The following is a 27,003-nucleotide window of genomic DNA, read 5'->3' as shown; positions in this document are numbered from 1 at the left end:
ATTAACCAGGCATGGTGGTGCGCACCTTTAGTCCCAGCTACTTGGGAGGCCAAGGCAGGAGAATCACTTGAACCCGGGAGGCGGAGGTTGTGGTGAGCCGAGATAGTGCCATTGCACTCCAGCCTGGGTGACAGGAGCGAAACTCCGTCTCAAAAAAAATAAAAAAGACAATTAAAAGGATTTTTTTTTTTTTTTTTGAGACAGAGTTTCACTCTTGTTGCCCATGCTGGAGTGCAATGGCGCAATCTCGGCTCACCGCAACCTCTACCTCCCGGGTTCAAGCAATTCTCCTGCCTCAGCCTCCCAAATAGCTGGGGTTACAGGTGCCGGCCACCATGCCCGGCTAATTTTCTATTTTTAATAGAGACAGGGTTTCGCCATGTCAGTCAGGCTGGTCTCAATCTCCCGACCTCAGGTGATCCGCCCACCTTGGCCTCCCAAAGTGCTGGGATTACAGGCGTGAGCCACCGCGCCCAACTTAAGGAATTATATTTTTAAAAAATTATTTTGAGAGTCAGGCATGGTGGCTCATGCCTGTAATCCTAGCACTTTGGGAAGCAGAGGTAGGAGGACCACTTGAGTCCAGGAGCTGGATACCAGCCTGGGCAACATGGTAAAACTCTGTCTCTACAAAAAAATACAAAAAGAAAATTAACTGGCCATGGTGGCATGCACCTGTAGTCCCATCTACTAGGGAGGCTGATGGGGGAGGATCGACTGAGTCTGGGAGTTTGAGGCTGCAGTGAGCCTTGATTGCACCACTGCATTCCAGCCTGGGTGACAGAGCAAGACCCTGTCTCAAAAAAAAAAAAAAAAAATTATTTTGGGGAAATGTAACACTTTCCACTAATCACAGCAGGAACTTGGATCCACTTTTTATACCTTTTTTGAAAAGTCAGATATTGTAATACAATGATGGTAAACATGTGACGGGTGTGCCACCATTTCTTCTTTCTTTACTTGTAGCAGAAATCAATAATTAATCATAGCAGGCTTTCCTGATGAGACTTGACCACAATGCTCAAGGCAGTCATTACCATTACTAAAGTTGTTACATTATTAATGTGTTCCCTGCTGTAGAGGAAAAAGCCCTATCTTGGAATAGGAGATCTGGATTTAAGTCATAGCTCTGCTGTTTTCTATCTTTGTAACCTTGAATAAATTGCTTTTCTTTATTCATAAGGTATGTATATAAAATATATATATATATATATATATATTTTTTTTTTTTTCCCGAGACGAGTCTTGCTTTGTTGCCCAGGTTGGAAGACAGAGGCACAATCTCGGCTCACTGCAGCCTCTGCCTCCTGGGTTCAAGCAGTTCTCCTACCTCAACCTCCCAAGTAGCTGGGATTACAGGCGCATACCACCATGCCTGACCTTTTTTTTTTTTTTTTTTTTTTTTTTTGTATTTTTAGTAGAGGCGGGGTTTCATCCTGTTAACCAGGCTGGTCTCAAACTCTTGACCTCATGATCCGCCTGCCTAAGCCTCCCAAAGTGCTCGGATTACAGGCATGAGCCACTGCACCCTCCTCATAAGATGTGTGTGTGTGTGTGTATAATATAGATATAGATATAGTTTTTTTTTTTTTTTTTTTGAGACAGAATTTCGCTTTTGTTCCCCAGGCTGGAGGGCAGTGGCACGATCTTGGCTCACTGCAACCTCAGTCTTCCGGTTTCAAGCAATTCTGCCACCTCAGCCTCCTGAGTAGCTGGGATTACAGGTGCCCTCCTCCACGCCCAGCTAATTTTTGTATTTTTAGTAGAGATGGGGTTTCACCATGTTGGCCAGGCTGGTCTTGAACTCCTGACCTTGTGATCCGCCTGCCTCGGCCTCCCAAAGTGCTGGGATTACAGGCGTGAGCCACTGCACCCAGCCTCATAAGGTATATATTAAGGTCCTGCTGTGTAAATAAAAATTGAACCTTAGAAATTGTTGATTATGATGGGTATTCAGTGTACCTCATAACATAGTCCTTTATCTGTTTTTTCTTCCTTGAGACAGGGTCTTGCTCTGCTGCCCAGGCTGGACTGCAGTGGTGCAATCTCGGGTTGCTGCAGCCTCTGCCTCCTAGACTCAAGCAATCCTCTCGCCTCAGCCTCCTGAGCAGCTGGGACTATAGGCACACACCATCATGCCCAGCTAATTTTTTACCATGTTGCCCAAGCTGGTCTTGAACTCCTGACTCAAGCAATCTACCCGCCTTGGCCTCCCAAAGTGATGAGATTACAGGCGGGAGCCACTGCACCTCACCCTTTTTATTACATAGAAAAGCATTTATGTTACCACAAAACTTAGGCTATTGGGGGTAACCTGTAGGAAACTGTTTTCATGACAGGACAAGGGGTGTTTTAGTCTGATGGAAGCACAGGGGCAAATTTGGTTCAGTGCTTGACTCTGCTTGACTTGGAGGAGGAAAAACACTGAGGTGGGTTCAGCCTCTGCACTAATTTCTCTGTTACTGAAATATGAAATTAGATTTCTCCCCTAAATTGGGTATGTATTTTTTTTTTTTCTTTTGAGACGGAGTTTCACTCTTCTTGCCCAGGCTGGAGTGTAGTGGTGCGATCTCGGCTCACTGCAACCTCTGCCTCTAGGGTTCAAGTAATTCTCCTGCCTTAGCCTCCCGACTAGCTGGGATTACAGGCGCGTGCCACTATGCGCGGTTAAGTTTTTATATTTTTAGTAGAGATGGGGTTTCATCATGTTGGCCAGGCTGGTCTCGAACTCCTGACCTCAGGTGATTCACCCACCTTAGCCTCCCAAAGTATTGGGATTACAGGCGTGAGGCACTGCACGCAACAGGGTATGTGTGTTTTATGGTCTTTTTTTTTTTTTTTTTGAGATGGAGTCTTGCTCTTTCCCAGGCTGGAGTGCAGTGGCGCAATCTCTGCTCACTGCAAGCTCCGCCTCCCAAGTTCATTGCCTGCCTTGGCCTCCTAAAGTGCTGGGATTAGAGGCGTGAGCCACTGCGCCTGACCAATTTTTTTGTTTGTTTGTTTGTTTGAGGCAGGCTTTTGCTCTTGTTGTCAAGGCTGGAGTGTAGTGGCATGATCTCGACTCACTGCAACCTCTGCCTCCTGGGTTCAAGCAATTCTCCTGCCTCAGCCTCCTGGGTAACTGGGATTACAGGCATGCACCACCACGCTCAGCTAATTTTGTATTTTTAGTAGAGACGGGGTTTCTCCTTGTTGGTCAGGCTGGTCTCGATCTCCTGACCTCAGGTTGTCCACCCACCTCAACCTCCCGAAGTGCTGGGATGGGATTACAGGCGTGAGCCACCGTGCCCAGCTTTATGATCTTAAGATAGACTCTTACCCTTTTTGTTCTATAGTTTCTATGTGTAAAGTAGATTATAAAAAGAAATAACCCAAGACAGACAGTATGGTATGTTGAAAGAGTATAGGTTTTGAAGACTAACTCAGAGTAGGTAACCCTTGGGATGTAACTTCTCTGAACTGATCATCAGTTTCTGTATTTCTAAATTGGAGGTTACAATAGCAACTCAAAGGATTGTTGTAAGAATCAACATATGATATTCTTAAGTCTGAATTATTATCAGTATGAGTATTGAAATAATGCAGGGCCATTCAAAAATAAAGGTTAAAGTGGTCCATGGTGCTATAATACATACACCTGAATACCAAAGAAAATGGAGTCTTACAAGATGTGTGATACAGTAAAAATTTAATGCCATTTTAAGCTCAGTGGTGTTTAGTAAACCCAAGAGTAGTATCCCACTCTATGCTGCCTTAGTCCAACAAGAGTATTGTGTTCAGCTCTGGGTACCGTATTTTAAGAGAGATATTGGTAAACAGGTATAACCGGAATGGTAAAAGTTTGAAAATACGTCCTATATGGTAGTGGAAGGAACAAAAATATTTCGTTTGGAAATAAAGCAATGGTAAGTCCCTCAAATTAGTTTAAAATCTTTAAAGGGTTACCAAATAAAAGAAAAATTGGTCTGATTCACAATACCAGAAGGCAAAACTATGACTTCTAGGTATATGTTACAGGGTGAAGCGTGTTTGATTAAGTGGAAGCAAGTAATTTTTTTTGCTTTTTTGGGATGGAGTCTGGCTCTGTCACCCAGGCTGGAGTGCAGTGGCACGACCTCGGCTCACTGCAACCTCCACCTCCCGGGTTCAAGTGATTCTCCTGCCTCAGCCTCTCGAGTAGCTAGGATTACAGGCATGTGCCAACACGCCTGGCTAATTTTTGTATTTTTATTGGAGACGTAGGTTTACCATGTTGGCCAGGCAGGTCTCAAACTCCTGACCTCAAGTGATCCACCTACCTCGGCCTCCCAGAGTGCTGAAATTACAGGCGTGACCCACCGCACCTGGCTGCAAGCAAGTAGTTTCTAACAAAGTCACCCACAAATGAAATTGCTGACTTGTCAGTTAAGCTGTCTAGCTATTCAGGCAGAAGCTGATGCCCATGTACCAGGTATTCTACAGAGATAATTCTTATAATGAATGGGATGTTTTATTTTATAACTCTAAGATAATATAATTTAACATTCTATTTATGTGTATATTTTATTTGTACATTTACGGATTTACAGTTTACATTTATATATTGATATAATTTCATATAAAATAATATATCATTTATAGGTTTATTTATAATATATAAATAATATATTTCTGTATCTCTATTTTTTCTTTTTATTTATTTATTTTTTTTTTTAATTTTTTTTTTTTGGAGACGGAGTCTCGCTCTGTTGCCCAGGCTGGAGTGCAGTGGCACGATCTTGACTCCCTGCAACCTTCACCTCCCGATTTCAAGCGATTCTCCTGCCTCAGCCTCCCGAGTAGCTGGGACTACAGGTGCATGCCACCACACCTGGCTAATTTGTTGCCCAGGCTGGTTTCGAACTCCTGCGCTCAGGCAATCCATCTTCCTTGGCCTCCCAAAGTGCTAGGATTACAGGCGTGAGCCATTGCACCTGGCCTCTTTTTCTTTATTTTTTTGAGATGGAGTCTCGCACTGTCACTGGGCTGGAGTGCAGTGACACGATCTCGGCTCACTGCAACCTCCGCCTCCCGGGTTCAAGCAGTTCTCCTGCCTTAGCCTCCCGAGTAGCTGGGATTACAGGCATGCGCCACCATGCCCAGCTAATTTTTTGTATTTTTAGTAGAGATGGGGTTTCATTATGTTGGCCAGGCTGCTCTTGAACTCCTGACCTCATTATCTGCCCACCTTGGCCTCCCAAAGTGCTGGGATTACAGGCATCAGCCACCAAGCCTAGCCTATTTTTTTCTTACAAAGAGTACTTTGCCGGGCACGGTGGCTCACGCCTGTAATCCTAGCACTTTGGGAGGGCAAGGTGGGCAGATCACGAGGTCAAGAGATCGAGGCCATCCTGAACAACATGGTGAAACCCCGTCTATACTAAAAATACAAAAATTAGCCGGGTGTGGTGGTGGGTGCCTGTAGTCCCACCTACTCGGGAGGCTGAGGCAAGAGAATCGCTTGAACCTGGGAGGCGGAGGTTGCGGTGAGCTGAGATCACGCCACTGCACTCCTGCCTGGATGACAGTGAGTCTCCGTCTCAAAAAAAAAAAAAAAAATGAGTGCTTTGGAGTCTGGGTGTGGTGGCTCACACCTGTAATTCCAGCATTTGGGGAGGCTAAGGCAAGAGGATAGCTTGAGGCCAGGAGTTTGAGACCAGCCTGGCCAACACAGCAAGACCCTATCTCTTAAATTTTTTTTTTTTTTTTTTTTTTTTAATTAGCCATGCATGGTGGCACATATCTGTACTCCCAGCTGCTCAGGTAGGCTTAAGCCCAGAAGGTTGAAGCTGCAGTGATCCACTACACTCCTGCCTGGGTGATAGAGCAAGACCCTATCTCTTAAAGAAAAAAATGAAAGAGAAAAAAGAATACTTTGGAGATGATGCAATTGTGAACTTGTCTAATCTTCACAACATAAGGAAGAAAGAACATTGGCTTTGATGTTGCGCACACCTGAGTGTGAATTTCAGTTTTATTACCTACCATATCTGTGTGACCCAAAGCAAGTTATGACCTCTGTGAGCTTAATTTTTTTTCATCTGTAGAAAGGGGTACTAATACCTCATTTGTGGGGCTATTGTGAGGACTAAATGAAAAACATGCATATGCATATGAATACCTAATTCAGTGCCTGGCACATAGTACTTTCTCAACAAAAAGTTAGATCCCCTTGTCTCCCTCATGGCTTAAAAGTAATTGATTTAACCAAGAATTCTGTAGGCTTCTAGGTGAAAAGGAAACTGAGTAAAATTATGTGCAGGTAATTATTCTGCAAGAAAAGCAATAGGAAGCATAGCAGCCTTCTTGTAAGAAATTTTATATTGTAAATATTACTATAGAGAGAAAAATCACATTCATTATGATTAAAAGAAAAACATGAAATTAGACTTTAAGTTGTAAAATGTTAGGATGCTAAATGTGGGGTGAGGGGGAATCTAATATTTAAGAATATACTTTTTCCTGGAGATCTATTGTACATCACGATGACTACAGTTAATAATGTATTATATACTTGAAAATTGCTAAGAGTAGATCCTAAATGTTCTCACTACAGTAAAATAAGTATGTGAGCTGATGGATATGTTGATTTGCTTGATTTTGTTAGTTTACAGTATATACGTATCTTAAAACCTATAGATATATACAATTTTAATTTGTCTATTATTCCCTAATAAAGCTGGAAGAAATAAGTAAATTCTCATATTTTCCATGAAAAAAAGAATATACTTTTAACTTCTAAAATTAAGTATAGAAGGTAGTGTAAAATACTGGATAAAACTGCCTTTGCCTTAACCACTAGGTGGCAGAAATGACAATTACATTTGTTTATTTCATAGAACTTCAGGTGACTGTGTTCTAGAATTACAATGAATTGATGTTTCTCAAATATTTATATATGTTGTTTTATGATTAAACATATAGCTTAAAGTATTAAATATTGATTAATTTTGCTCTCATTTTTCAGTGCTAATGAAGGCACGGGACATTTTAAGGTATTTTACTTTTTTTTTCATTCATTTCACAAGAGGACTCTGTAGCACACAAATTTGAGTCAGATTAGCAACCAAATGGAGATTGTATAAATAAGTTATTTAAATATGAAGTACATTTAATAATATTTTTATAGATTTATGAATAAAAGTTAAGTAGGGATTTGTTCATTCAGAACAGTAGTCTAAGGAAAATTAAGTGAATACTTTTTAAAACTAAAACCAAATGCTATGTTAATTTGGTGATAAAAAATGTCTCAAAGCATTTTTTGCATAGTTGGCGTTTAGAGTTAAATATGAGCTTAAAATTTTATTTGCATGTAACATTTTTTGCTCAAGTTATTTTGCCCTACTTGTTACTTCAATTATTCACTGAAGTTTTAGAGGTAAGAATGAACTCCTTTGTAACATATTTAAGTTCAGAGTTGATTTAAAGATTCCGAAATCACAGGTACCATTGTATACAGTGTTACTACTATAATGTGAGTCATCAGGAAAAGGTAACTTTTTAAAAAGGGGTAAATCAGACCTTATAGTTACTTGGGAGGTAAATATACAAGGAATAGGTGACTTTGATCTGTTTAGATTTTCAGTGACTTTGTCAAGAGCCTGTACTGAAAGTTAGGTGAATTATACCTAGTTGGATATACTGTACTGTTTTATGAACACACTAGCTCAGAGACATGAATTAAAGCATAGGAATAGATAGGTAATTCTCTGGATGAAGCATGTTATACATGTGTCTCAGAGACTGATGTGATAGAGGGAATGCAGTTTTAAGTCCTCATGATTTTTTTTTTTTTTTTTTATGGAGTCTTCCTCTGTTGCCCAGGCTGGAGCGCAGTGATGCAATCTTGGCTCACTGCAACTTCCGCCGTCTGGGTTCAAGCGATTCTTGAACCCAGCCTCAGCCTCCTGAGTAGCTGGGATTACAGGCATGCACCACCACACCCAGCTAATTTTGCATTTTTAGTAGAGACGGTGTTTCACCATGTTGGCCAGGCTATTCTCAAACTCCTGACCTCCAGTGACCCACCCACCTGGGCCTCCCGAAGTGCTGGGATTACAGGTGTGAGCCACTGCGCCCGACCACAAATCCCCATGATTTTTGATAGCGTTGAACCTCTTCTAAGTTGTAAAACATCAAACCAGTGGTGTTCAGCTTTAGGAAATTCTCGTAGCCATGTAGTGGGTGGGATAGTGGCAGATACGTTTTTGTATGGTTTAAGCACAGGGATATATGCTACCAGTGTTCCCTGAAGACGTCTATCTAATAACCTGTAGTAGTCAGTCCAACAGAGTTTTAAAACCTCATGAAGAAAGAACTAGAGAATGAATTGAAATATTAGGCTAGGTTCGTTGGCTCACATCTGTAATCCCAGTACTTTGGGAGGCCAATGCAGGAGGATTGCTTGGAGCCAGGAGTTCAAGACCAATCTGGGCAACACAGGAATACCCTGTCTCTATCAAAAATAAAAATGTTAGGTCTGCATGGTGGCATGGGCCTGTAGTTCCAGCTACTCAGGAAGCTAAGGTGGCAGGATCACATGAGCCTAGGAGTTTGAGGCTGCAGTGAGCTGTGATCACGTCACTACACTCTAGCCTAGGTGACAGAGTAAGACTCTGTCTTAAAAACAGAAAAGATAAAGTATTAGTCTACTGCTTCCTCAAAAACACGTGTGCAACCCAGAATATATAGTTGTGGTTCTTACAAATGAAAAAACATGGTAGCAATATCACCTTGAAATGTTCTTGCCAAAACATATAGGAAGGTGATTATGCTTCTAGATTTAATTACTAATTTACAAGAAATACAGGGGACAAAGAGATGTATTAGGCCGGGTGCAGTGGCTCAAGCCTGTAATCCCAGCACTTTGGGAGGCCGAGGTGGGCGGATTATGAGGTCAGGAGATCGAGACCATCCTGGCTAACAGTGAAACCCCGTTTCTGCTAAAAATACAAAAAAAATTAGCCGGGCGCAGTGGCGGGTGCCTGTAGTCCCAGCTACTCGGGAGGCTGAGGCAGGAGAATAGCATGAACCTGGGAGGCGGAGCTTGCAGTGAGCCAAGATCTCGCCACTGCACTCCAGCCTGGGCAACACAGCGAGACTCCGTCTCAAAAAAAAGAGAGAGATGTATTAAATGACACTGTAGGAATATAATAAGCCAGATCAAGATAGTGAAAAACTACATAGCAACCAATTCTGTTTCTTCAGCAAATAAATTAAAAAGGAAAGAGATGATGCATAAATCTACAGATGAAACCTATTGATAAAAGTAACTTAAGGGACATATAAATTAATTACATTGTATGCACATTATTTGGATTTGATTTGAAAAATATATATATTTTTAATAATAACCCCAAATTGGGCTGGGGACATTGGGTCATGCCTGTAATCCTGGCACGTTGGGAGCCCAAGGCAGGTGGATCTCCTGAGTTCAGGAGTTCGAGACTAGCCTGGCCAACATGCCAAAACCCTATCTCTATTAAAAATACAAAAATTAGCCAGGCATGGTGGTGGGCACCTATAATCCCAGCTACTTGGGAGGCTGAGGCAAGAGAATCACTTGAACCCAGAGGGCGGAGAACTCGGCAAAGTGAGCTGAGATCATGCCACTTCACTCCAGCCTGGGCGAAAGAGCGAACCTCTATCTCAAAAAACATAATAACCCCAAATTGGAAACAGTGTATATAACCTATTAGCTGATGAATGGATAAACAAAATGTATTTTCATATAATACAGTATTATTTGACAGTAAAAAGGAATGAAGTACTGATACATAGTCTGACATGGGTAAACATTGAAAACATGATGCTAAGGAAAAGAAGCCAGTCACAAAAGGCCATCCATATATTATTTGATTTCATTTATCTGAAATGTGCAGAACAAGAAAATCCACAGGAGCAGAAAGCAGATTAGTGGTTGTCAGAGGCTTGGGGAAGAGGCTGAATGGGGAGTGACTACCAAGAGGTACAGGTTACTTTTTTTCTTTTTGGAGATGGAGTATCGCTGTGTCACCCAGGCTGGAGTGCAGTGGCGCGATCTGGGCTCACTGTAACCTCTGCATCCCGGGTTCAAGCAATTCTCCTGCCTCAGCCTCCCAAGTAGCTGGTATTACAGGCGCGCTCCACCACGCCCAGCTAATTTTTTGTATTTTTAGTAGAAACGGGGTTTCACCATGTTAGCCAGGCTGGTCTTGAACTCCTGACCTCAGGTGATCCACCCGCCTTGGCCTCCCAAAGTGCTGGGATTACAGGTGTGAGCCACCTTGCCCAGCCAGGCTTCTTTTTAGGGTAATGAAAATATTCTGAAATTACATAGCAGTGATGGTTGCAAAATTTTGTAGATATACTAAAATCCATTTAATTGTACACTTTTAAAGGGTGAATTTAATGGTATGTGAATTACATCTCAAAAAAGCTGTTGATTTTTTTTTTTAATACCTAAGCCAAGATTCGATAGAAACTTTGAATAGAAACATTGTTTGTAATTTGCTTGGTGTAAACATTTTGGGGATATAAAAATGTATCTGGTTGAAACAATATATGCTTGGCCAGGCACGGTGGCTAATGCCTGTAATCCCAGCACTTTAGGAGACCACGATGGGAGGATCACTTGAAGTTAGGAATTGAGACCAGCTGGGCAACATGGGGAAACCCTGTCTCCACTGAAAATACAAAAATTAGCCCGGTATGGTGATGCATGCCTGTAATCCCAGGTACGCAGGAGGGCTGTGGCAGGAGAATTGCTTGAACCCGGGAGGCAGAGGCTGCAGTGAGCTGAGATTGTGCCACTGCACTCCAGCCTGGGCTAGAGCAAAACTTCATCTCAAAAAAAAAAAAAAAAACAGGCCGGGCACAGTGGTTCACACCTGTAATCCCAGCACTTTGGGAGGCTGAGGCGGGTGGATCACGAATCAGGAGATCGAGACCATCCTGGCTAACACCGTGAAACCCCATCTCTACTAAAAATACAAAAAATTAGCCGGGCATGGTGGCAGGCGCCTGTAGTCCCAGCTACTTGGGAGGCTGAGGCAGGAGAATGGCATGAACTCAGGAGGTAGAGTTTGCAGTGAGCCGAGATCGTGCCACTGCACTCCAGCCCAGGCGACAGAGCAAGACTCTGTCTCAAAAACAAACAAACAACAAAAAAACTGGCCGGGCATGGTGGCTCACGCCTATAATCCCAGCACTTTGGGAGGCCGAGGTGGGCGGTTCACTTGAGGTCAGGAGTTTGAAACCAGCCTGGCCAACATGATGAAACCCTGTCTCTACTAAAAATACAAAAATTAGTGTGGTGGCTCGCGCCTGTAATCCCAGCTACTTGGAAGGCTGAGGCAGGAGAATCGCTTGAACAGGGGAGGCAGAGGTAGCAGTGAGCCAAGACTGCGCCATTCCACTCCAGCCTGGGCAACAAGAGCGAAACTCCATCTCAAAAACATACATATGTATATGCTTATGTTAGAATTTTTGTTTAAGCCCCTTACTGGTTATATTTTTTTCATGAAATCTTTGTTTTAGTTTTTCTCTTTTAGTAATGACAGCCCTATAAAACAATAAAATCATTTTCTACTAGGTTTAAGAAATTGGGGCCGGGTGCAGTGCTCACGCCTGTAATCCCAGCACTTTGGGAGGCCAAGGCGGGGGATCATCTGAGGTCAGGAGTTCGAGACCAGCCTGACCAATATGATGAAACCCCATCTCTACTAAAAATACAAAATTAGCCAGACGTTGGTGGCGGGTACCTGTAGTCCTAGCTACTTGGGAGGCTGAGATAGGAGAATCACTTGAACCCAAGAGGCAGAGGTTGCAGTGAGCCGAGATTGTGCCACTGCACTCCAGCCTGGGTGACAGAGCGAGACTCCATCTCAAAAGTTAAAATCCGCCGGGCACAGTGGCTCACGCCTGTAATGCCAGCACTTTGGGAGGCCGAGGCCGGTGGATCACGAGGTCAGGAGATCGAGACCATCCTGGCTAACACAGTGAAACCCCGTCTCTACTAAAAATACAAAAATTAGCGTGGTGGCACACGCCTGTAGTCCCAGCTACTTGAGAGGCTGAGGCAAGAGAATTGCTTGAATCTGGAAGGCAGAGGTTGCAGTGAGCCACAATCGCTCCACTGCACTCCAGCCTGGGCGGCAGAGCAAGACTCCATCTCAAAAACAAAAAACAAACAAAAAAAAGTTAAAATCCTTTACATAAAGAGCAAAATGATGCAAATAATCTTAGAGACAAATGGCTCACAACACTAACAACTCTTCAGTTGCTTACTATGTGACAGGTATTTTTATTAGTTATTTACATACATTAACTTATTTTCATGATAATTGTATGAAGCAGGTGCTATTTTTATCTATTTTACAAATAGAGACAGACAAGTTCAGGAACTTGCCCAAAGACTCACTATTAGAAAATGGCAGAACCAGGGTTTGAGCCCAGGTGTCTGCCTGGAGTGCCTACACTCAACACCTATTCTATATGCTGTGTTGTGGTAATAACGGACAGACCATTTGTCAGTTGCTCAAGTATAACAAGCAAGCCCAAGACACCTAGAAAAATAAAATACCTATCTAATATAGACTCTGAGTTTTAGTTGGGAAAGTTCTTAAGAACAAACTACTGTACAGATAGGAAAGCTGAGTGCTGTAACATGGAACAAATGTGTGCCTTGGTTCCCTAGGTAGCCATTCTAGCCTCCCTGTCTGTAAGTCCTAAAAAAACACTTTGTACTTTTCCTGTAAGGGACTGTTTAGTTCTGATTACTTCAGCTTTTCATTTGCATGAGGTCGTAGCATCGTTAGTTGTCTCAGAGAGATGGGAGCTGGGTAAGCATTAGTTTTTACTTTCAAACTCTGTCATCTACTTACCACCTCCTACACCTCAAACTATTGGGTCCCACATTCCAGCCACATGTGTCTAGATAGTGATCTTTTTATTTTTCACTTAAAAAAGAAATCCCTGGCCGGGCACAGTGGCTCATACCTGTAATCCCAGCACTTTGGGAGGCTGAGGCGGGTGGATCACGAGGTCAGGAGATTGAGACCATGCTGGCTAACAGTGAAACCCCGTCTCTAATGAAAAAAAAAAAAAATTAGCTGGGCATAGTGGCGCACGCCTATAGTCCCAACTACTCGGGAGACTGAGGCAGGAGAATGGCGTGAACCCGGGAGGTGGAGCTTGCAGTGAGCTGAGACTACACCATTGCACTCCAGCCTGGGTGACAGAGTGAGACTCTGTCTCAAAAAAGAAAAGAAAAAAAAAATCCCTTTATTATGAAAATTTTTAAACTTATACAAAAGTAGGCAGAATAGTATAATGAACTCCCATGTACACACCACTCCAATAATTATAAATTCATGTTAAGTGTCCTTTTATGGCAACATAATAATGATACTGCAGTTTTTTAAATTAATGATAATCCCTTGATCAGATATTCATGTACTATTTAAATTTCCTAGATTGTCCCCTGAAAATTGTTGATAGTTTTTCAATCAGGATTCAGTAAGGTCCATACATTGTAATTGGTTAATGTATTTGTCATTTACACCCCTTAATGTTTTTTAGTCTCACCATTCCTCCTCTATCTTGCTTTTTCTTCCTTGCAGTTTTTTGGGTTTTTTGTTTGTTTGTTTGTTTTTTAGACAGAGTTTTGCTCTTGTTGCCCAGACTGGAGTACAATGGCACGATCTTGGCTCTCCGCAACCTCTGCCTCTCGGGTTCAAGCGATTCTCCTGCCTCAGCCTCCCGAGTAGCTGGGATTATAGGCATGCGCCACCATGCCCAGCTAATTTTTATTTTTAGTAGAGACGGGGTTTCTCCATGTTGGTCAGGCTGGTCTCGAACTCCTGACCTCAAACGATCTGCCTGCCTCTGCCTCCCAAAGTGCTGGGATTGCAGGCGTGAGCCACCATGCCCGGCCTCAAAGTTGTTTTAGACATTTGGTATTGGGTGTTTTCTCTGTGTCTTTAAAGTGTAAGTTCAGTACTTGAAATGAATGAGTACATTTTACTCTGAGTTTTGTTTTTTCAATGAAACATTAAAATAAACCAGCAAGCCTATTTAGAAAAATTGTTGACATACTTTTCAGAAAGGGAAAGCTAAGCAGAATTTCCATTTTTCTTCTCTGATATGTGTATTAACTTGTTTCATAGTAAGTTTTTTCAAGAGTCTATTGAATCATCTTTGCTATAAAATTTTCTTTAATGTTTACACATTACATATATATACAGATACCTCATGCATGTACAGGTATATTTAACCTAAAAATAGTTTTATCTGTCTATTTTTGTAGCCATTGGAAAAGAAGTTTGTTCGAGTTTCAGGAGAAGCCACTATTGGACATGTAGAAAAATTCCTCAGAAGAAAAATGGGTCTTGATCCAGCTTGTCAGGTACAGTACATATATGTAAAAGAATAGGTAAAGTTGTGAGCTTACCTTTAGCACACTGAAGAAAGAACTCTGTAGGGTTTCATGCAATTATTTTTGTTATTTTTGTTTTATGATGTTGTAGACATTGTTTTTTGTTTTTTGTTTTTGAGACAGAGTCTCGCTCTGTTGCCCAGGCTGGAGTGCAGTGACACGATCTCAGCTCACTGCAAGCTCCACCTCCCGGGTTCACGCCATTTTTCTGCCTTAGCGTCCCGAGTAGCTGGGACTACAGGCGCCTGCCACTGCACCCAGCTGATTTTTTTTTTTGTATTTTTAGTAGAGACGGGGTTTCACTGTGGTCTTGATCTCCTGACCTCGTGATCCGCCCACCTCGGCCTCCCAAAGTGCTGGGATTACAGGCGTGAGCCACCGTGCCTGGACATTGTTAATGCTAATTGAATGTTGATACATAGTGATTCACACCTCCAGCTTTAATCACTTTGATTTACTGTCCATTTCTTTTTTTTTCCTTTTTTTGAGACAGGGTCTGTTTCTGTTGCCCAGGCTAAAGTACATTGACATGATCATGGCTCACTACAACGTTGAGGTTTTCCTGGGCTTGGGTGGTCCTCCCTCCTGTCTCAGCCTCCTGATTAGTTAGGACTAGAGGCACATGCCACCATGCCCAGCTAATTTTTTTTTTTTTTTTTTAAGAGATGCGGTCTTGCTATATTGTCCAGGCTGGTCTCAAACTCCTGGCCTCAAGTAATCCTCTTACCTCAGCTTCCCAAAGCACTAGGATTATAGGAGTTAGCCACCGTGCCAGGCTAGTATCCATTTCCTACTGCCACTGATGGCAATCTATTAGTGTCAGAGAAAAGCTGAAGATAGAAATATTAAAGAGGGCTCAGTTCCAGTTCTTTCCATTTTGGTAGTAGAGAAAGATATTGCTTATCATCCACTCTTCTTTATAGGACATCCTTGCATTTATTAGTTGTTCAAGTATAACGAGCAAGCTTGGCCGGGCGCAGTGGCTCACGCCTGTAATCCCAGCACTTTGGGAGGTTGAGGTGAATGGATCACGAGGTCAGGAGTTCCAGCCTGACCAACGTGGTGAAACCCTATCTTTACTAAAAAATACAAAAATTAGCCGGACCTGTTGGCACGCACCTGTAATCCCAGCCACTCAGGAGGCTGACGCAGGAGAATTGCTTGAACCTGGCAGGCAGAGGTTGCAGTGAGCCAAGATTGTGCTACTGCACTCCAGCCTGGACGACAGAGCGAGACTCCGTCTCAAAACAAAACAAAACAAACAAAAAAACAAGCAAAGTTCAGGACACCTAGAGAAGTGAAATATATTTATCTAACAGGGACCCTATTAGTTAGTTTTTTTTTTTTTTTTGAGACTGAGTCCCACTCTCTTGCCCAGGCTGGAGTGCAGTGGCGTGATCTCGGCTCACTGCAACCTCCGCCCCCCAGGTTCAAGCAATTCTCCTGCCTCAGCCTTCCTGAGTAGCTGGGATTACAGGCAGGTGCCACCATGCCTGGCTAATTTTGTATTTTTAGTAGAGACGGGGTTTCTCCATGTTGGTCTGGCTGGTCTTGAACTCCTGACCTCAGGTGATCCACCTACCTCGGCGTCCCAATGCGCTGGGATTACAGGCGTGAGCCACCATGCCCAGCTGGCCCTATTAGTTTTTTTAATGGATTAAAAGAGATCTCCTGTTCTAGCTATGTAATATTTTCTTTTTTTTTTTTTTTTGGAGGCGGAGTCTCACTCCGTTGCCCAGGCTGGAGTGCAGTGGGGCAGTCCCAGCTCACTGCAACCCCCGCCTCCCGGGTTCAAGCAATTCTCCTGCCTCAGGCTCCTGAGTAGCTGGGATTACAGTTCCATGCCACCACACCTGGCTAATTTTTGTATTTTTAGTAGAGACGGGGTTTCACCATGTTGTTGGTCAGGCTGGTCTCCATCTCCTGCCCTTGTGATCCGCCCGCCTCGGCCTCCCAAAGTGCTGGGATTACAGGCATGAGCCACCGCACCCGGCCATAATATTTTCTTGTTGTTGTACGATGGAAACCTTAAACTTCATGTATCATTGAACATAAAAGTAAAATATACTCATAGTTCTAGTTATGTGGTCCAGTTAGTAAAAATGAACATTTATATAGCTTTGCTTTTTCATTAGTCAAATTTAAAAAGCATTTTTGTTATTCTCCATCATGTGTGAAGTTTTATAGAATAATTTTTATCTAAAATACTGTGTATTGTGGCTGGGCATGGTGACTCACCTATATAATCCCAGTACTTTGGGAGGCCAAGGCAGGTGGATCATTTGAGGTCAGGAGTTTGAGACCAGCCTGGCCAACACGGTGAAACTCTGTCTCTACTAAAAAATGAAAAATAGCTTGGCATGGTGGCACACTCCTGTAATCCCAGCTGCTTGGGAGGCTGAGGCTGGAGAATTGCATGAACCTGGGAGACGGAGGTTGCAGTCAGCCTAGATGATGCCATTGCACCCCAGCCTGGGCGACAGAGTGATAATCTGTCTCAAAAAAATAGTAAAATAAAATAATAAAATACTGTATTGTTAGTTAAATTAATAGATATGTTAAAACAGTGACTGGCCATGTGCAGTGGCTCATGCCTGTAATCCCAGCACTTTGGGAGGTCGAGGCAGGTGGATCACCTGAGGTCAGGAGTTCAAGACCAGCCTGGCCAACATGGCGAAACCCCATCTCTACCAAAAATTAGCCAGGTATGGTGGCGCACACCTGTAGTCCTGGCTACTCAGGAGGCTGAGACAAGAGAATTGCTTTTACCCGGGAGGTGGAGGCTGCAGTGAGTCAAGATCATGCCACTGCACTCCAACCTGGGCGACAAGAGGGAGACTATATCAAAAAAAAGAAAAGGGGCCGGACGCGGTGGCTCACGCCTGTAATCCCAACACTTTGGGAGGCCAAGGCACGTGGATCACCTGAGGTCAGGAGTTCAAGACCCGTCTGACCAACATGGTAAACCCCATCTCTACTAAAAATATAAAATTAGCCAGGCGTGGTGGCGCATGCCTGTAATCCCAGCTACTCGAGAGGCTGAGGCAAGAGAATCGCTTGAACCCGGGAGGCGGAGGTTGCGGTGAGCCGAGATGGCGCCGCTGCACTCCAGCCTGGGCAACAACAGCGAAACTCCAACTCAAAAAAAAAAGTGACTGAAAGTTTGCTAGTGTTTTTAGTACCAATATTTACTGGTAGTAAATATATACTAAATCCAATGAAATATGACTTCTCTAACTGAGCTTGATATATCCTGGTTATATCTCATGGCAGCTGAAAACTAGAAATGACTTATTTTTACCTTGTAGCCACAGCACACTTGAGGTTATTCTTAGGTTTTCGTTAGAGACAAAGCTGGTTAGTGACTCCTGGATTAAGAATTATGAGTGATCCCATAACAACCTATTATTTCTAAAAGCAGAAGTCAGAAGACTTGCCCTTATTATAGAATAAGAAGTGATACCCAGGAGGACCCTCTCTAGAATATAGATTATTCTATGGCTATTTATGTGTCTGTGTCTGTGTGTGTGTGTGTGTGTGTGTGTGTGTGTGTGTGTGTGTGTGTGTGTGTGTGTGTGTGTGTTTTGTGTTTTGTGGGTTTTTTTTTTTGGTGGCAAGGATAACATACTGTGTTGCCCAGGCTGGACTTTTTTTGTGTGTGATACAGAGTCTTGCTCTGTCACCCATGCTGGAGTGCAGTGGCACAGTCTTGACTCACTGCAGTCTCTACCTCCCGGGTTCCAGCAATTCTCCTGCCTCAGCCTCCCAGGTAGCTGGGATTAGAGGTGCACACCACCATGCCCGGCTAAATTGTTTGTATTTTTTAGTAGAGATGGGGTTTCATCATTTTGCTCAGGCTGGTCTCAAACTCCTGGCCTCAAATGATCCTCCTGCCTCAGTCTCCCAAAGTACTGGAATTACAGGCATGAGCCACTGTGCCCAGCCTGTTTTTTTAATTGACAAAAACAAAATATTTTGGGTTGGGCGTGGTGGCTTGCACCTGTAATCCCAGCACTTTGGGAGGCCAAAGTGGGTGGATAGCTTGAGCCCAGGAGTTCGAGACCAGCCTGGGCAACATAGCGAAACCCCAGCTCTACAAAAAATACCAAAATTAGCCAAGTGTGGTGGCGCACACCTGTAATGCTAGTAGTCCTAGCTCCTAGGGAGGCTGAGGTGGGAGGATCATTTGAGCCGGGGAGACCGAGGCTACAGTGATCCATGATTGTGCCACTGCACTGAGCCTGAGTGACAGCAATACACTGTCTCAAAAAAAATAAAAATAAGTGAAGTGAAGGCCAGGCAAGGTGGCTCACCCTGTAGTCCCAGCACTTTCAGAGGCCAAGGTGGGTGGATCACCTGAGGTCAGGAGTTCAAGACTAGCCTGGCCAACATGGTGAAACCCTGTCCCTAGTAAAAATACAAACATTAGCCGGGCGTGGTGGCACATGCCTATAGTCCCAGCTACTTGGGAGGCTGAGATGGGAGGATCCCTTGAACCCAGGAAGCAGAGGTTGCAGTGAGCTGAGACCACGCCACTGCACTCCAGCCTGGGTGACAGAGTGAGACTCTGTCTCAAAAAAAAAAAAAAATGAAATAACTCATATCTATTTATTGTATACAACATAATGTTTTGAAATATGTATACATTGTGGGATGGCAAAATTGAGCTAATTAACATACCATTACCTCACATTTTTTGTGGTGAAAACACTTGAAATTTCTATTCAGCAATTACAATATATTATTATTATTGTTTGTTTGTTTGTTTTTGAGACAGAGTCTCCGTCACCCAGGCTGGAGTGCAGTGGCGCGATCTCGGCTCACTGCAAGCTCCGCCTCCCGGGTTCATGCCATTCTCCTGCCTCAGCCTCCTGAGTAGCTGGGACTACAGGCACCCACCACCACGCCTGGCTAATTTTTTGTATTTTTAGTAGAGACAGGGTTTCACCATTTAGCCAGGATGGTCTCGATCTCCTGACCTCGTGATCCGCCCACCTTGGCCTCCCGAAGCGCTGGGATTACAGGCGTGAGCCACCACGCCCAGCCTACAATACATTATTAAGTATAGTCACCATCTTGTACAGTATATCTCTTCTAAGTTGATTTTGTTACCTAAAAATGTGGGTTTCTTTTTTGCTTACATCATAGAATTTAAGGCTTTTAGCATTTTGAAATAAAATGATATAAAGGCTCATACCTGTAATCCCAGCTACTCTGGAGCCTGAGGTAGGAGGATCACCTAAGCTTGGGAGGTCAAGGCGTCAGTGCATGATGAGACCCTGTCTCAAAAAAAAAGATATAAAATTTGTTTCAACCTTTAATTTTCTTTGTCAGCTCTTGGCTCTCTAAATAAATATTCTACCACTCAGCTACTGTATAGCTGATAATGTTCATAAATTATTATTTAACCAAAATGTTAAAATAGAATTATCAAATATACAGACCCATTAATTGGGGACTAAAATTGTTGAGGCCTAAATTTAAGATAGAGTAAGTAATTAAGAGTTACTTCTAATGCGAACAAAACATTGATCTGGTTTACTAGTCATCAGACTATAATTCTTGGTGTCCTGCAGTCACTTGAGCCTGCTATGCTGACTTTCTTTGAACCGGTTAGTCCTAGCTGGGAAATGTGTGCATGGTTTACAGATAGATATGTGACCTTCATTTGTGGTTATTTACTAACAGGAATGAGTAATTCCCATGGGACTGTTAAACTTTAAAGTTATTTGTGGCAGATTAAATTTTAAAAACAAGACAATTCCGAAAGTTTAAAAAATACAGATTTTTTTTTTTTTTTTGAGACAGAGTTTCACTGTTTTTGCCCAGGGTGGAGTGCAGTGGCGCAATGATGTCAGCTCACCGCAACCTCCACCTCCTGGGTTCAAGCGATTATCCTGCCTCAGCCTCCCGAGTAGCTGGGGTTACAGGCATGCGCCACCATGCCTGGCTAATTTTGTAGTTTTTTTAGTAGAGACAGGGTTTCTCTATGTTGGCCAGGTTGGTCTTGAACTCCCAACCTCAGATGATCTGCCCACCTCCCAAAGTGCTGGGATTACAAGCGTGAGCCACCGTGCCCGGCCATCATGTGTTCTTAAGAAAGATTAAAGTTCATTTAAAATTTAGAGATCAATAATTATCCAAATATGTTTCTTTCTCATAGAGACTCCAGTGTCTCAGGGTTACTGTGGTTGATTTAGTGGTATTTACTCTTTGATGTCTTATTGTATTTTGTTTTTTTTGATATTCAGACCTTATTTTGCTTTTATGAGATGAAATCTAGAACACATACCTCACATTGATCACTAAAAATTCTTCTATAAGATGTGATATTTGATTTTGTTAATCCTGCCATAACTAATTCCATCTTAAAAGTTAGGTTGGCCAGGCACGGTGGCTCATACCTGTAATCTCAGCATTTTAGGAGGCTGAGGCGGGCGGATGACGAGGTCAAGAGATGGAGACCATCCTGGCCAACATGGTGAAACCCCATCTCTACTAAAAATACAAAAATTAGCTGGGCATGATGGTACGCACCTGTATAGTCCCAGCTACTCGGGAAGATGAGGCAGGAGAATCACATGAGTCCGGGAGGCGGAGGTTGCAGTGAGCCAAGATCGCACCACTGCACTCCAGCCTGGTGACAGAGCAAGACTCCGTCTCAAAAAAGTTAGGTTATTTATTATTGTTACTTACTTGGTGTATGATATTAAGCCTTCTATTAAATTTAGTTTCCAAATAATTTTTTGAGGACTAATATATGATGTTTCCATACCATTTATTATATATTGTTACTAAATTGAGGGTCTATGTATTTGACCTTAGGAGTACAAAGATGAGACAAAATTCATGCCATCAGGGGACTCAGAGTTTTGTAGGAAAGATATATAAGTAAACAACTAACTAACAATAGGATGTAATGAATGCAACAGTAGAGATAACACAAAAGTGAATGATTTAACTCAGGAATGGGTTTGAAGAACAGATAGGAATTTGCCAGACTCACAGAAAAAAAGAACTTAGTAGCAAAGAAGAGTATGTATGGCCAGGTCTGGTGGCTCACGTTTGTAATCCCAGCACTTTGGGAGGCCGAGGCGGGCACATCACAAGGTCAAGAGATCGAGACCATCCTGGCCAACATGGTGAAACCCCGTCTCTACTAAAAATACAAAAAAAAAATTAGCTGGGCATGGTGGTACGCCTGTAGTCTCAGCTACTCGGGAGGCTGAGGCAGGAGAATCACTTGAACCCAGGAGGCGGAGGTGGCAGTGAGCCGAGATCCCACCACTGCATTCCAGCCTGGGTGACAGAGTGAGACTCCATCTCAAAAAAAAAGAAAAGAAGAGTATGTATGATCAAAGGAATGAGCCAGTGTGGCTTATCAAAGCACATTGATTGAAAAATCTTAACTTGGAAGCTCTAGCATGATCTTGCTTTTAAAAAGATGAAGACTTTTTCTCCTTTTAATAAGACTACTTTCATGGTCTGATTTCTGCTCTGAGATTCAAAAATATTTTTGTTATCTCTTCTTGATACTCCAGAGGGTAAGATATTATGCACAAAAGAGTTAACGTATCAGCCTTGAGGCTGCTGTCATTAGAAGGGCCTGCTTACAAAGCTGGCCTTTGGCTATCTAGGAACTAGGCCTGCAAAAAGTTTCCTACACTAATATGAAAAGTTTTCTAACTGCAATTTGGTAGTTGTTAGACAGCGAGTGCCAACAAAACCAACTTTTTTTTTTTCTTTTTTTTTTCCAGACGGAGTCTTGCTCTGTCACCCAGGCTGGAGTGCAGTGGTGCCATCTCAGCTCACTGCAGCCTCCGCCTCCCAGGTTCAAGCCATTCTCTGCCTCAGCCTCCTGAGTAGCTGGGATTACAGGCGACCGCCACCATGCCCGGCTAGTTTTTTTGTATTTTTAGTAGAGACAGGGTTTTACCATCTTGGCCAGGCTGGTCTTGAACTGCTGACCTTGTGATCCGCCCGCCTCGGCCTCCCAAAGTGCTAGGGTTACAGGTGTGAGCCACCGCACCCGGACTTTTTTTCTTTTTTTTTTTTTGAGATGGAGTCTCCCTCTGTTACCCAGGCTGGAGTGCAGTGGCGCAATCCCAGTTCACTACAACTTCTGACTCCCAGGTTCGAGTCGTCCTCCTGCCTTAGCCTCCTGAGTAGCTGGGATTACAGGTGTCTGCCACCATGCCCAGCTTATTTTTGTATTTTTTGTAGAGACAGGGTTTTGCCATGTTGGCCAAGCTGGTCTCGAACTCCTGACCTCAGGTGATCTGCCCATCTCGGCTTCCCAAAGTGCTGGGATTACAGGCGTGAGCCACCACACCCAGTTGATCCCATTTTTTTTTAAAGCAAAAAATGAATAACAGAAAAACCCACATGCACACATAGCATTCTAGGATCATACACATCAAACTCTTAGAAACTGACCAACCCCAGCTGGGTGCGGTGGCTCATGCCTGTAATCCCAGCACTTTGGGAGGCTGAGGTGGGCGGATCGCCTGAGTTCGGGAGTTCGAGACCAGTCTGACCAAGATCAGAAACCCCATGTACTAAAAATACAAAATTAGCCATGCATGGTGTTGCATACCTGTAATCCCAGCTACTTGGGAGGCTGAGGCAGGAGAATTGCTTGAACCCGGGAGAGGCAGAGTTTGCAGTGAGCCAAGGTTGTGTCATTGCCCTCCAGCCTGGACAACAAGAGCAAAACTCCGTCTCAAAAAAAAAAGAAAAAAGAAACTGACCACCCTCTAGAGACTAGGATTGAAGTGAGGATTTATCATTCTACTTTCTACACTTTTTTTAAGTTTGTTACTATATACCTGTCTTTTTATTTATTTATTTTGAGACGAGGTTTCGTTCTGTCACCCAGGCTTGGGGTGGAGCGGTACGATCATATCTCATTGCCTCAAACTCAAGCAATCCTCCTGCCTCAGCTTCCCAAGCAGCTAAGATTATAGATGAGAGCCACAGTACCCAGCACCTCTGTGTTTTCTGAATTTGTTACAGTGAATTATTTTTTAAAGATTTTTGTAAAGCTTTTTACAAAAAATTTAAAGATCTGTAAAAATTCAAAGTTGAAAATATAGTAATAATACCATGAATGTATACCACGTGGTAAAGCCCACTAAGAGTGATGGTTTTTGGATTGCTAAATATTTAATGAAACATAGGCCCGGTGTTTTGGCTCATGCCTGTAATCCCAGCACTTTGGGAGCCTGAGGTGGGCGGATCACCTAAGGTTAGGAGTTTGAGACCAGGCTGGCCAACATGGGGAAATCCCATCTCTACTAAAAATACAAAAATTAGCTGAGCATGGTGGCACGCCCTTGTAATCCCAGCTACTCGGGAGGGTGAAGCACGAGAATCGCTTCAACCTGAGAGGCAGGGGTTGCAGTGTGCTGAGATTGTGCCACTGCACTCCAGCCTGGGCAACAGAGTGAGACTCTTGTCTTAAAAAAAAAAAAATTAATAAAACAATGATGGTACCAAATTCTTTAATTTTTTATGGATCTAAGTTCTGTGTGCAAGATCTCGTATCATTACTTTTAAGTCATTTTGGAAATACCACTCTAAAAACAGGTGACAGGCTAGATTTGGCCCTTGAGTATGCCAACCCGGGTTCTATCTCATAATTCTATATAATCTCAGATTAGTAACAACTTTTGGATTTTAGACTTACTAGCTTTTAAATTGACAGAGTGGTATTTGCAAAATGAATTGAAAGCACAGCCACACCGTGGCTGCTTTTGTGCTATAACAGCTGAATTGAAGAGATATAACAGAGATGCTATGGCCCACAAAGCCTAAAGCATTTATTATTTGGCCCTTTGCAGAAACGGTTTGCCGACCCCTGAGATGGCATTTAGGCTTTGGAAAAAGTTAGATCTTGGACAGACCTGGGTTTATATCTGAACTTTGCTATTTACTAGCTTTGTGACCTCAGGAAAGTTTAATGTCTTCACTTCTTAGTTTCCCTATCTGTAAAATTCGGAATTGTAGTTACCTAGTTCATAGGAATATGAGGATTAGATAACACATATCAAATACATATGTAACTTATTGTACATAGTGGCTGCTCATTTAAATGCAGCTGCTATTACTGTTGTTTCCCAACCATGCTGAAAGTTTTTAGAGTTTAACATGTTGACAGTGTATAGAATTTATTGGAGTAAACAGTATTTGAAGATAAGAAGTCTGGCTAGGAGGTGGTTTTAGTGGTTTAAGCCTATGGGCAGTAGTTGAAAGGTATGATATGAATTCAAGAGATAGGAAGAAAGAAGCAATAGGACTTTGTAATTGATTGCATGTAAGAAGAAAGGAAAAGAAGAAAGAGGAAGCAGAGGTGACATTCTGGTATGGAAGACAAGGAGAAATTTCATACCATAATCTAAATAGTAATGTTAGGAGATGGAGCCAGTTAAGTGAGATATATCTCTCTCTCTCACTATATATATATATATATATATATACACACACACACACACACACACACAAACACACACACACCCAGAGGCTGTTGAGGATCTAACCCCATTTTAAGGTAATAGGAAGGGAGTAGTACTCAGTGAAAGATTAAAGATTTGCATTTCTATCTTAGCAAGTAAGTATAGTAGAGTCTTAGTAAAATGTATATATACAACAATATTCTCTCTAGAGAATTCTATATAAAAGTCAGTATTGGCGGGAGCACACTGGCTCACACCTGTGTTTTGGGAGGCCAAGGCAGGAGGATCACTTAAGACTAGGAGTTTGAGACCAGCCTGGGCAATATACCAAGACCCTGTCTCTACAAAAATTGAAAAAAGAAAACCACACAATTGGCCGGGCACGGTGGCTCACGCCTGTAATCCCAGCACTTTGGGAGGCCGAGGTGGGCGGGTCACCAGGTCAGGAGATCTAGACCATCCTGGCTAACACGCTGAAACCCCGTCTCTACTAAAAATACAAAAAATTAGCTGGGCATGGTGGCGGACGCCTGTAGTTCCAGCTACTCGGGAGGCTGAGGCAGGGGAATGGCGTGAACTCAGGAGGTGAAGCTTGCAGTGAGCCGAGATTGTGCCACTGCACTCCAGCTTGGGCGACAGAGCGAGACTCCACCACAAAAACAAAAAACAAACAAGCACACAATTTGCCAGATGTGGTGGTGCACACCTCTGGTCCCAGCTACTTGGGTGGCTAAGGTGGGAGGATTGCCTCAGCCTGGGAGTTTGAGGCTGCAATGAGCTATGATTGGGCCACTGCACTCCAGCCTGAGTGACAGAGTGACACCCTGTCTGGGGGGAAAAAAAAAAAGATATATCTTGGAGCTTTGCAATTACCAAAGGGCTGAAAAGACCTTGTTGAAATTGTTCCGTCTACAAAACAGTTTCCTTAGTGTGAACTTTAAGTCAGTGTTGTACTGTGATTTATATGGCATTGTTGGAAAATGAGATATTCCTCCTAAGAGAATTTTTTCAAATAATGGATGATTGCCTTTTTAAGCATTAATACTTTTTAATGATTTTTTTTTTTTTTTTTTTTTTAAGACAGAGTCTCGCTCTGTGGCCCAGGCTGGAATGCAATGGCATGATCTCGGCTCATTGCAACCTCCACCTCCTGGGGTCAAGTGATTCTCCTGCCTTAGCCTCCCAAGTAGCTGGGATTACAGGCACCATGATTACCACCATGCCTGGTTAATTTTTGCATTTTTAGTAGAGACAGGGTTTCGCCATGTTGGCCAGGCTGGTCTGGAACTCCTGACCTCAGGTGATCTGCCCGCCTCTGCCTCCCAAAGTGCTGGGATTATAGGCGTGAGCCACTGCGCCCGCCCTTAATGATTTTTATCACAGATATTTAAAAAGATATACTTTCCTTTGCTACCTGACGTTGAATACATCTAACATGACTTAATTTCTTTGAGATTCAGGGAAATCATTTTGAATATCAATTATACTGTGCTGTTGTCCTGCTGTATCCTCTGATGCTCTTCCCATGTTACCTTATTTACTTCTGTAAAAAGTTTCTAAAACTCTCTTTTCAAGAGTGTTTAATCAGTCTAAAATAAAATTACAAAATCTAGTTTGGAAACAATTTATGTTGATTTTTTTTCCTCATTTCTTCAGATGGTATTTTGAAGCAAGAAATCAATCTAATACTCTCTTCATGTCCATAGGTAGATATCATCTGTGGTGATCACCTGTTGGAGCAGTATCAAACTCTAAGGGAAATCCGACGTGCAATAGGTGATGCAGCAATGCAGGTAGGTTATAGACATACCCATGTCTAACAGATAAGTTACTTAGTGAAAGAACAAAGTTCCATGTTATCAGTAAGTTTCCATAAATATTCTACAATACTCTTAAAATTACCTACACTATAAATAATAATTATATTTAATATTTATCAAGTTCTTGCTGTGTGTCAGGTACTGTTCTAAGTAATTTATGTAGATTAGCTTATTTATTCTTCATAATTATTCTAAGAAAGCAGGCAGTTTTTTATTTCCCATTTTAAAGATAAAGGAAACTGAGATACAGTAAGGACATATAACTTCCTACAGTCAGTGGGTGAGACAGGGCTCA

General features: G+C 42.7%; 1 protein-coding gene across 4 annotated transcripts in view; it reads left to right on the top strand.

The window, feature by feature from the left end:
- Positions 1-27,003, top strand: part of PCGF6 (polycomb group ring finger 6) — a 47,844-nt gene that overhangs the window by 10,088 nt on the left and 10,753 nt on the right. Inside the window, exons 7-9 of one of the 4 annotated variants that reach the window (XR_008510597.2) lie at positions 5,742-6,038; positions 6,986-7,013; positions 14,306-14,356. Coding sequence is in view for 3 of the 4 variants with exons in the window: in XM_002821113.4 (XP_002821159.1) it covers positions 6,986-7,013; positions 14,306-14,404; positions 26,595-26,681 (214 nt within the window). In the remaining variant the exon portion in view is untranslated. Of the gene's footprint in view, positions 1-2,005; positions 4,555-5,741; positions 6,039-6,985; positions 7,014-14,305; positions 14,405-26,594; positions 26,682-27,003 lie in introns of those variants that run through there. The other 3 variants (XM_002821113.4, XM_063727723.1, XM_063727724.1) reach the window with 3 other exon arrangements.

This window comes from Pongo abelii, chromosome 8 (assembly GCF_028885655.2).
Source record: "Pongo abelii isolate AG06213 chromosome 8, NHGRI_mPonAbe1-v2.0_pri, whole genome shotgun sequence".
Lineage (NCBI taxonomy): Eukaryota > Metazoa > Chordata > Mammalia > Primates > Hominidae > Pongo > Pongo abelii.
Note: the sequence above shows the minus strand (reverse complement) of the source record. Positions and strands in the feature narration are given on the sequence as shown.